The sequence below is a fragment of the Ostrea edulis genome, chromosome 7, assembly GCF_947568905.1.
Source record: "Ostrea edulis chromosome 7, xbOstEdul1.1, whole genome shotgun sequence".
NCBI lineage: Eukaryota > Metazoa > Mollusca > Bivalvia > Ostreida > Ostreidae > Ostrea > Ostrea edulis.
The window spans coordinates 68,248,274-68,260,703 of NC_079170.1; the positions used below are offsets into that span (position 1 = coordinate 68,248,274).

Genomic DNA, 12,430 nt, shown 5'->3' on the forward strand with positions numbered 1-12,430 from the left:
CACTCTTATGGAGAGTCAGTTGCAGCCATTAGTCTTATTCAATATATACACAGTAGATGAGTTACTTCCCTTTTCTTGTTTACTGTGGTTTCACAATGACAGGCTGCTCAGTTACACTCTGGTGAAAGAATTAAATTTCTCAAGGAACGAAAGTAATTTTTACTCATACGATATACAGTAAGCTGGGTCAGTTTACGCATTATAAACAGCAAAGTTTCAGTTTTAAAATTACACGGGTGTGAACTGCAAATCTTTACACCGGCATGCTTCATTAAGTGTGTTTGTGAGCATCTGGCTATCATTACAATTTGTAGAGATATCTGAGACAAAACCGTATTGTCTATTATATATATATAAATGTGTACGTATTGTCTATTATATATATATAAATGTATACGTATTGTCTATTATATATATACATATAAATGTGTACGTGTTGTGTATTATATGTATATAAATGTATTGTGGATTCTAGGCACACCTCCATGCAGCATGAGAACTTGTCGCTCACACAGCAGGTGGACAATCTACAGAGGAGTATCGCGGAGCTCGGCGGAGACAAAAGTGTGGAGTATAATAAAATCATCGCCAGCATGCAGGCTGATGCCGAAAAGGTTAGAATCTTGTTGTCATGGAAACCAAACAATAATAGTTATACTACCTTGTTGTCATGGAAACAACACAAGAATAGTTATACTATCTTGTCGTCATGGAAACAACACAAGAATAGTTGTACTATCTTGTTGTCATGGAAACAACACAATAAAAGGTTTTATCTCTTATATAAAATAATGAAAGATCTTTAAGGATGAATTAACAGTGCTATATATCTTTAGGGCTGTTCCATTAAAACATGAGGTACCTGGGGAAGGCACTTTAAAATTTGGGTAACCACCCATAGAAGCATAAAAATGTAATGAGGGACCACTCACAGAAGCAATTTGAGATAGTGCGGCACCACCCATAGAAGTGAAATAAATGTGAAATACACTTTTTCTTTAAATTTAATATGTATGAATGACTATTTATAACCCCTGAATAGAGGTCTATTTTCAGATGTTCCCAAGCATGATAGTAAAGAGAAGAGTATCTTGGGTCTCATCACCATTCAAATAACTGGCCATCAATGAAGCTTGATCATAGAACCATCAATTTATTTTATCAAGACTGTCTTTCTTAAACACGATGAACTAAATCAATTTTATAAGTCTACCTGTTCATAAAAAGCCTAGTATTGTAAATGTTCAAAAACAACTATTAGGCCACAGTTTTTTAATTTATTGGTTTACGGATTTTAAAAATAAAATTTAGGGTCAGTTGGGAGAAAAAAAAAATTAAAATAAAATAAGCATTTTTAATATCTATCGTTTCATTTTCAATAAATCATTAACATTATTTCGTGAGTACAAATAAACAAAACATGTATTTTAAAAATATTAGATAAAAAATTCTTTAGAGTGACTAGTACATTAATATGAATTTTGGGGAAAAAATGCAATTCAAATTCAGTGTATAACTATATACTGTACATGTATCTATTTACACTTTGGTAGAACATAAGCCGAGAATGTGTAAGGTCATATCTCTTAGATGTATCCAGTATTTATATAATGTTGTTCAGTAATTTTGCTGTATTATGCTCAATAAAGATTTTACATTAACAAATTGTAAACATAAAGAAAAAAAAATTAATATAAGCACTAAATTACAATTGTATGTAGTAATTCCACTTTTAGTTTCAGAATGTTTATACCCCCATGAAATAATTTTTAACCCCATTTTCCCCACATAGACATGCCCATGGAATTATCTACCATCTTTTTGAAAGAAAAGTTTCTTGTTTTTCATTTTTATTTGATACTAAAATTCTTTCCACCGCTACACAAGGTATACTAATTTACGAGAAATATGCATACCTTTCTGAGTTTTATCTGGTCATATTTTTTACAGGCGTTCATCATATTAATTTCAAAAGCATCTAACAATTTCTCACACTGTTAGAACTATTCCCTGTTAGGATTTTTGACGGCAGAGATGCACGAACATGTATTCAAATACATTTATTATGACAGTCACTAGTTAGAATAATCTAAATGTGTCTCGGTACAGGTCCTCACCACACTCAAACCGGGTCCGTAGGACATTATCACTAACAATAGAACATCCAATCAAGTAAAGTCGCTAACAACTGTACCTTCCTCTCATCTTTAAACACCCAAATAGCACTGCATTTTGTGTTATGTTAGCAGCAAGAATACCGCCAATTGTATGAGAAATATTTATTTCTATCAATTCCTTTTTTTCGTGATGAAATGTCATCTCAGCATCTGTTTCGTCGCCAAGAATGATATAGGTATCACACCGGTAATTGTCCAATCAAAATGAACTTAGTCAATTGTAGTTCCATATATTTAAAGAAATATTTTTTTTCCTTGCGCGATTTTTCTCATTTCCTCTTCTTCTTTTCTCTTAATTTTTGTACCCCTGATTAGGAAATTTTGTGTACAGTCAAACTTGTATTTAGAGACCGTCCAACGGAGAATGAAAAAAAGGTCACATATGACAGGTGGTCTCTTAATACAGGTTGCCTATTTTCCGTAGTTAATGGATAAAATTTCACAAATAATTTATACCATGGAGTAAATGACTACATGTATTTGGAATTTATCATTAAGAATATCAAGTACGGTTTTAATAGTTGTAAAATGAAATTAATAATACACTGTAGTTAAAAATCTAGAATACGATGTGTTGTATCATAATTTTTTATACATCAAAATTACATTTAATCTAATTAAGAATGATAAACTTTTCATGCATTTCATATTACACATTTACATGAGATTTAAAAATTATTTATGAGCTGCATGTAAATTTTCTAAAACTTATAAACACTTTGTTGTAAAGGGTATTTATGTATAGCCTACTTGTACAGTGTAACTAAAAAATGCAGCACTTGTGGTAAGAAAACAAATGGTGAAGTGTTGCGTCTCCTTTTGTACAATACGTGCTGGAAAAATGTTATTCAATTTGAGAAACATTAAATAAATCACTATATATCCATTGTATATGCACAGCAAATCTTTTAAGCTTAGAACTAATGCAGGCAATTTTCTTGAACTCGAACATGTCAAATACTCGGGACATTTCGAAGTGAGCCGCTAGTTCCGGTCATTATTCTGGAAACCTCTAGTATCTCATGCAGGAAAACTGTGAATACTCCGTTTAAAATTTTAGTCCTGAGCACAATATTTACCTGATTTATATCGCAATCGGGCAAATTTTTTACTCTGTTGATCATAATGGTATAACAAGTGGTAGATTTTCATTTCCGATCTAGCCTACCCGGCACTTAAAGTTTGTCGAAATTCACACCTTCAAATACACCGGCCTTGATTCTCTGATCCTTGATTTTGTTAAATAAACAACAATTCGGGTTATATTAATTAACCACACAGGACACTGCATGTTGACAGCTTAGGTATAATGATTTATTCAGAGGGCCGACTAATCAAGATCATCGCCAAACTGCGTATTAAAACGAAAGTGTTAGGGGCGATAATTCCCAGAATAGTCGTGCGTTTGAAAACGAAAGTATTAGGGGCGATAATTCCCAGAATAGTCGGCTCAACCGAAATCGAAAGTAGTAATCACGTTGTAATCGAAAAATGTACAGTCGTTAAATAGAGGTAAAATTTCGTTAAAATACACGAAAAGGTTGTAAAAATCATGGTCGTTGGTCGCGTCAGACAGGTGGTCGTTTAATACAGGTGCAATATATAGAGTAACGTCTTGGGGGGAACTTTTTATGGTCACATACGACAGTGAGTCGCTTAATACAGTGGGTTGCTATGGCAGTTTTGACTGTAATTTGTAGAAATAATCAAGTGTATACAAAGGAACTATTCGCTGTTGGTAGCTGAGGCTACTTCTTGAGGTGCACTCCGGCTGTTTACACACATGTGAAAAACACGTGGATTTGAGGGTAGTCTTGTTTGCGGGTAAATTTTTTTTCGAAAATGCCGCGTAGGGTGTTGTTTTTCTGGTGTCGGCAGACGAATAGGTAACATCGAACGTGTCTGACTGCGTTATTCGGCATCAATTTTGTAAACTGATTTTTAATGATTTTTTCCCCTCTATAGTAATATATAGTGAAAATAATTACCGGTGTGATACCTTGAATAGGTATCGGTACTGTCATCGTGCGTGACCATATCTGTTTACATGGTTTTTAAAAATACGGAATAAAGATATTTCACAAAACGAATAATGATTACCAAATACAAATCAATACGTTTGCGTTTCACGATTTTCTATTCGTAAAATTGAAAATGCATTTTATTTTTATTTTCGATTTGACATGTTGGGTAGAATCGGCAGAATTTAAAAAAAAAACCCGTTTCAATAGACCACGAGCACGTTTCGTTTTCCATTTTGGACAAGGGAGATAATCCTAATTTCCGGTCGCTATAATTTTAGAGTCAAACTGGAAACGATAACCAGATCGCGGAACCTCATCGACCGAGATAAAATGAAGACAGAAAACGGTGTTTGTTTCACATTCTACTTTCAACCCTTCCCTTCTCTTGTTGCATTCCTCTCAGTTTCGGTAAAAAAAATAAAGATTTTATCAAAACAACCACCCACAGATGCAGTTTTCTGGCAGTAGGTACCCACCATAGATGCAATTTTCTACCAATGACAAGCACCCATAGATTTTTTTTTAATTACCGTCCCCGGGTACCTCATATGTTTTAATGGAACAGCCCTTAGTGGATATCTGGCATAGTAAATGTTTATATATACCCAGCATAGTGTAAAGGGCCCGGATAACTCTGCTATATATCTTTACAGGCTTTAGTGAATGTTTATTATACCCCCCGAACTTTGTTCGGGGGGGGGGGGTATATAGGAATCACTCTGTCTCTCCGTCTGTCCGTCCGTCTGTCTGTCTCCAGATTCTTGTCGAGGCCATAACTTCTTTGTTCTTTGACATAGGCATACCATATTTTGCACACAGGTGGATCACCATGAGACTGTGTCAAGTACCTTCATGATCTCCATATGACCTTGACCCTTGACCTCAAGGTCAAAATTAAATTTGTTTTTTTTTTTTACAATGGATTCGTGTCCGGGCCATAACTTCTTTGTTCTTTGACATAGGCATACCATATTTGACACATGAGTGTATCACCATGAGACGATGTGTCAGGTACCTTCTTGACCTCCATATCACCATGACCTCAAGGTCAAAATTAAATGTTTTTACAATGGATTCATGTCAGGGCCATGACTTCTTTGTTCTTTGACATAGGCATACCATATTTGACACATGAGTGTATCACCATGAGACAATGTATTGGGTACCTTCATGACCTCTATATGACCTTGAACTTTGACCTCAAGGTCAAAATTGATTATAGGGTTTTGACATAGTCATATCATAAGACATGGGTGTATCAACATGAGACTATGTGTCATGAACATTCATGACCTCTTTATGATCTTGACCGTTGATCTCAAGGTCAAAATTATAGGTTTATACTATGGATTTGTGTTCGGACTATATCTTCCATTTTCTTCTACAAAGGCATACCATATTTTTACACTCGCAGGAAAGAGGTAATTTATACCTATTAACAACACCCTTTGGGAGATTGGGATAAGCGGGGGGTATTCTTAGTGAGCATTGCTCACAGTACCTCTTGTTTTATACATACCCAGCATTGTGTAAAGGGGATAACTCTGCTATAAATCTTTACAGGCTTTAGTGAATGTTTATTTTATACATACCCAGCATTGTATAAGGGGGATAACTCTGCTATATCTGTTCAGATGAAGACACACTGGGAGGAGAGGAACATTCTTTTGTCCGATCAGTGCTCCCGGCTGAAGGAAGAGAATCGCAACATCGAGACTCGTCGCTCTCAGCTCGAACAGGAAAACACTCGGCTGAATAACGAGATCGCCGACCACATCCGCAAAATCTCGGTGGTGGAGGCGAACCACCAGAATCTGGAACATGTAAGATACGCTTCACTGACTCGACACTTGTAAGATACGCTTCACTGACTCGACACTTGTAAGATACGCTTCACTGACTCGACACTTGTAAGATACGCTTCACTGACTCGACACTTGTAAGATACGCTTCACTGACTCGACACTTGACCTCAGTGCATGTCTACAATACAAACTTCATTACAATATATACAAATGAGATTACTGTATGTACAGACTTGGTTATGGTACATATAGATACAGATTTAAATGCTTTACCCGATATTTTTGGACACTGAAGATTTCTTCTATGCATTTTGTGTGTCTGTAATATTAATCTTGGTTAGCAATTTTGTAAAGTTCCCAAATAGAGACTTCAAATTTGCTGGTTTAAAGGTCAAGATCAAATGTATATTTCAAGATCGTATTTCAAGATAAGCTACAATAGGAATTGCACATAACGAGAAGGATAGATTCTGACAAACACATAATGTTCTGACATCCACTGTCACGTAGTGTGATATAAGATATGTGTTGAAGGCGAAAGTTCATTGTAAGGTCATGGATTTGAAATATTGTATCTTGTCATTGCAGACCAAACGAAGCATGGATGAAGAGAAGACCAGGTTACAAATGGAAATCGAGAAATACCGGGAGAAGTGCAATCACGAACGCGAGAAATGTATCGAGGCGCAGAGTAAATACAACACCGTCCAGGATCAGCTGAGGCGAATCCAGGAGAGGGAGGAAACAAACACTCAAAAACTCCTCAACAGCTCCGCCAACATGGAGGCGGTCAGTAAATCCAAGTCAGAGCTGGAAGAGAGTTATCAGAACCTGAAGCTGGAAAACGCGAAGCTGGAGGCCGAGGTCAAACATGAACGACACCGTGTCGAGATGTTAGAAAAGGACCTGAATGATTCGCAGAAGGTACAGACTTTATTTACGACTAGATAATGTCAGCTCAAGATGACTGCACCACTAGATATCTTTCATTTCTAAGGCCAATTTTTTTTTAAATTGGTTTACGGATTTCAAAATTTCAAATCCATTTGGAAGAGGTAAAAAAAAAAAAGTTCAAATGACAAAATGTTAAGTAATAAAAATGAACTTGATTTGAGGTCAATGTTTTATTATCACCTTTAATATTCTCTTCACTGTCAACTTAAGACAGTGGTATGTACATGTAGCGACTATTGTGCACCTTGGCAACAATGCCGTTTCCTTCAAAAATGTTATTTGTTTATTAAATTAACTTTCTATCATTATCAAATGTCCATTGTTCACCGTTTAGTTATGTAAATCCCAAAATAAAAGAACTACATCGTTTTTCCATTCAAAAGATGGCATCCATGACGTATATAGGGACACACTATTCACCTGAAGTACTAAAATCCTGACTGACCTTACCAAGCTTAGATTTTGTCAAAAAATTTACTTTTAAGTTTTAAAGTCTTATTTATGAAGTCAAGTAAAGTTATATATAAAATTCATGAACCCTATAAACATTTATTAAAAAATTCTGAATTTTATATAGGTCAGATCAATTTATTGTTGGTAGTCAACAAATGTTATACAATGAATGAATTCAATAATGTTAAATGTTTTCAACCTCCTTCAATATATGAAGAATTACACATATTAATTAAGAAAAATATTTCTTGAAAATTCATTAATAAGAATTTAAAAGTGTATCCTCGGCAAAATGTATGCATGGTAAGGTCAGGTAGGGTTATACTTATTTAGGTGATTAGTGCAACCCAACGTACGTCATGGATGCCATCTGAAAACAAGTGTTTGTTTTTATTTTGGGATTTACATATCTAAATGGTATGCAATGCATAACTAATGCTAATTACAGAAGTTAGTTTAATAAACAGATAACTTATTGGAAGCAAAAAGCATTGTTAATAAGGTGCAGAATAATTGTTAGCACCAGCTGAAGTTGACTGATATTCCACACATGACACTTGAATATTATGGACTGTCCCGAGATTTCGACGGAGGCATCTGTCCAAATATCCAGTCCAGCGGAATCTATTTTCTTTTCTTTCTTTCTTTTTTTTTTTTATTTTGTGAAAAGGAAAAATTACAGTGTTGGAAATATAAAAAGGAGTGAAAATCCATTTTTTTTTTTTTTTTTTTTTTTCATCCCAAAAAATCAGTGCGGCGGATCCGTAAACCAACTCAATAAAAAAAAAGGGTCTAAGAAATCAGTCTACAGTTGAACTCTGGTATCTCGAACACTGATATCTCAAATACCATGGGTAATTGGAGGTCCCAACTACATTTTCTTTATGTATTTTAACCTCAGTAACTCGAACCCTCAGACATCTCGAAGTTTCTTCTCGGCTCCATCGAGTTGGAGATAACAAAGTCTGACTGTACTATAACGCATATACTGTACAATGTGTGGAGAGAAATCATTCTGATATTTAACATATACTGTACAATGTGTGGAGAGAAATCATTCTGATATTTAACATATACTGTACAATGTGTGGAGAGAAATCATTCTGATATTTAACATATACACATGTATATACTATGTGAGTCAGTTTTATGATTAGAATTTATGTGTATGCTTTTGTTCAGGTCCGCAACAGTCTAGAAGCATTGTGTTCAAATCTAAAGACCACCAACTCTCACCTGGAAGACAAACTAGGGGTATGTTTCTCATTATTCTGTGTCTCGTCAGTTTTTGTACACATGGGTCTAGTAAATAATCGTAAACTAACACGATGGTATGTCTGAATATAGGTGTTCAGTAGGGATGATTTAACCATGTTTATAAAGTACATTTTGTCTTACAACTTGCATGTTGAAATGCAAAACATATTATATAAAATGTATAAATCGCAGAATATGGTCATCATTTTTAAGAAGTTCTGAGATGTTTTATGCGTAAATAACTGATGTCACTATATATAAGTTAACAAAAATGGCTGCATGCACATAAGTTCAGGACCCAGTTGCACGACGGTTAACTTTAAGAGACAGTCGACTACCCATTAAGTCTTACATTTACATAGTGTTAACTAGACATTATAACTGTCTGTTAAAATGAACTCGTCTTCATACAACGGGGCCCTATACACTAACACATGAAGGAATGAAATTTTACCAGATAAAACTCACTGTTTTAGTAAAAGAAAAATGTTGTTTTATTTAGCATGCTGTCATCACTGACTTAGGCTCAGATGTAAGTCACAAGCTCGTCTCACCAGCTTGTTTTTTGTTTTAGTGTAGCTTGTCTCTAGCTTGTAGAGCTTTTAATAACCTCTGCTGTCTCTGTCTCTGTAGTGGTGAACTGTGTGTCAGTCCTTCTACTCGGGTTATGGAACTCGGCTGTTTTAGTTTATCGCTGTGACCTCTGAATTTCTGCATGATATAGATTGTATATACATGTGCTTTCCAAATACTCTTATGAATTCTCCAAATTGATTTCTCCCAAAATTGGAAGATTTTTAAAAATATCAGTTTGAAATGTTTCTCCAAATAAGTTTGTATTAGGTGAACTTTCTTTCAGAAATTTGAATTTTTTTTTTATCAGAATCACATAAAAATTCAATACTTTTCCTTGTTCAATTAGTTCATTTTCACTCTTAAAAAAATTGTCTTATTTAACATAAGCACATGAAATTCATCTATGTCACGACCACATCTAAGTAAAATTCTGTTATTCTTTTCCTTTCGATATTGCTTTTTCCTAAGTTAGGTTATGAATCTAAATTCACGTTGATGCCTAATTTACGGCTTTCCTTGTCTATTGCCACCATTATAACGAATTACTAAAGACTAGTCAGTTTTGTGTGTTGGTTTTGGGATCTGCAGGAAGAGAGCACAACTAAATCACTCATTGCACAGGAGGCGGAGGAGCACAAAGATCTGTGGGAGAAAGAGGTGATATCTCGCTCTAAACTCGGTCTGAAGGTATGTAGATCTCCGATACAAAACTCCCCACAGCGTTTCCCTAACTCGCCTTAATCCTCTAACTCTACAATACAAAACTCCCCACGACATATCTCTACAATACAAAACTCCCCATGGCGTAGCTCTACAATACAAAACTCCCCACGGTATAGCTCTACAATACAAAACTCCCCATGGCGTAGCTCTACAATGCAAAACTCCCCACGGCATAGCTCTACAATACAAAACTCCCCATGGCATAGCTCTACAATACAAAACTCCCCATGGCATAGCTCTATAATACAAAACCCCACAGCGTAGCTCTGCAATACAAAACTCCTCACGGCATAGCTCTACAATACAAAACCCCACAGCGTAGCTCTGCAATACAAAACTCCCCATGGCGTAGCTCTACAGTACAAAACTTCCCACAGCATAGCTCTCCAATACAAAACTCGCCATGTCGTAGCTCTACAATACAAACCCCACGGCATACCTCTACAATACAAAACTCCCCACGGCATACCTCCACAATACACATTTCCCTACGGCATAGCTCTACAATACAAAACTCCCCATGGCGTAGCTCTACAATACAAACCCCACGGCATACCTCTACAATACAAAACTCCCCACGGCGTAGCTCTACAATACAAACCCCACAGCATAGCTCTACAATACAAAACTTCCCACGGCGTAGCTCTACAATACACAACTCCCCATGGCATACCTCTACAATGCAAAACTCACCACGGCATAGCTCTACAATACAAAACTTCCCACGGCGTAGCTCTGCAATACACAACTCCCCACAGCATAGCTCTACAATACAAAACTCTACAATACAAAATTCCCTACGGCATAGCTCTACAATACAAAACTCGCCATGGCATAGCTCTACAATACAAAACTCCCCACGACATACCTCTACAATACAAAATTCCCCACGGCGTAGCTCTACAATACAAAACTCCCCATGGCGTAGCTGTCTGATACAAAACTCCCCATGGCATAGCTCTACAATACAAAACTCCCCATGGCATAGCTCTACAATACAAAACTCTCCATGGCATAGCTCTACAATACAAAACTCCCCACAGTGTAGCTGTCTGATACAAAACTCCCTATTGTGTTTCACCAATTTGTCTTATTTCTCTAACTCTTCATTCTGGCAGTCTTAATTCTCTAACTCTTCATTTCTGGCTATTAATTGGCATTAGAGGCTATTTTCTTATCAGTGCACATTTCAATTGATATATTCCTGTACGTAATGTAAATTTGTATATTTCAATTAGATATTCTTGTACGTAATGTAGATTTGTACAGACCCTGAAATGTGCTACTACACCTTAAAAACGAACCGAACCGTTCCGTGCAAGAAACGAACCGTACCGTTCAAGAAACGTACCGTACCGTGCAAAAAACGAACCATACCGTCCCGTTCAAGAAACGAACCGTATCATTCAAAAAGCGTACCGTACCGTGCAGAAAGTGTGCAGGATAATATTATGCAAACCCCGCCCCCAAAAGCCCGAAACCGTACCGTGCAGAAAGCGTGCAATTTATGTCACGTGACCCACTTTTTCATGAAAATCGGACTTCGCGTGATAAAGGATAGGAATATATATGTATTATCATCATTTTATTTGATTCAAAGACAAATGCAACAGATATCTAACATTATTAATTATGAATGCTGACAAAAAAGGACGTACAAACTTCACGTGCAGATATCCTGGATCTTTCATAATGCCGATGATAAATCACAATAAATGTGAAGTGCAGAAAATAATCATTGTGTCATTTGCAACTTTAGTGTATTCAAAACAAAATTCACTTCTTCTTAAAAACTTTTCCAATTTAGGCACTGTAATTTATATCCGGAAACTTAATACGCTTTGTTTTTACACTTACGCACGCTTATGTCAGGGAGCAGTTCATGTAACAACTTTTTATAAAATTGTAAATTAATAAATGTCTGATGAGAAATGAAAAACAAATTGAAACGTAATAACAACCATTAAGACTTAGACTTAAGCAAATTCTAAAAACTTTTATTCATAACTTTTATGTACGTTATCAATATGGAATTATTCCATCGAAGCAATCAAAAATAACGTCTCATTTCCCCATGTGCACATTCTAACACAACCACAAATCCTGCAGCCGATAATCAAAGAGCCGAATAAGACCGATCGAGTGAAAACAAACTATCGAAACGTACAATTTATACGAAGTCAAAGCGTTCAGGCCACGCCCACCTCATTAATAAAACGTGCAAACCGTTCACAAAGCGTGCAGCTATTTTTAGCAAACCGTACCGTGCAAGAAGCGAACCGTACTGTTCAAGAAGCGTACCGTACCGTGCAAGAAACGAACCGTACCGTTCAAGAAACAAACAGTACCGTTCAGAAAACGAACTGTACCGTTCATAAAGCATACCGAACCGTACCGTGCAACTGGTGTAGTAGCACGTTTCAGGGTCTGTACATTTCAATTAGATATTCCTGTATGTAAT

At 36.1% G+C, this 12,430-nt stretch overlaps 1 protein-coding gene across 14 annotated transcripts in view; it reads left to right on the forward strand.

The window, feature by feature from the left end:
• Positions 1 to 12,430, forward strand: part of LOC125677925 (ankyrin repeat domain-containing protein 26-like) — a 101,396-nt gene that overhangs the window by 75,853 nt on the left and 13,113 nt on the right. For 12 of the 14 annotated variants that reach the window (XM_056145168.1, XM_056145169.1, XM_056145172.1 and 9 more), the window contains 6 exons: positions 476 to 614; positions 5,836 to 6,024; positions 6,595 to 6,930; positions 8,596 to 8,667; positions 9,173 to 9,202; positions 9,835 to 9,933. In XM_056145168.1, the coding sequence (XP_056001143.1) occupies positions 476 to 614; positions 5,836 to 6,024; positions 6,595 to 6,930; positions 8,596 to 8,667; positions 9,173 to 9,202; positions 9,835 to 9,933 (865 nt within the window). The remainder of the gene's footprint in view (positions 1 to 475; positions 615 to 5,835; positions 6,025 to 6,594; positions 6,931 to 8,595; positions 8,668 to 9,172; positions 9,203 to 9,834; positions 9,934 to 12,430) is intronic. The other 2 variants (XM_056145173.1, XM_056145181.1) reach the window with 1 other exon arrangement.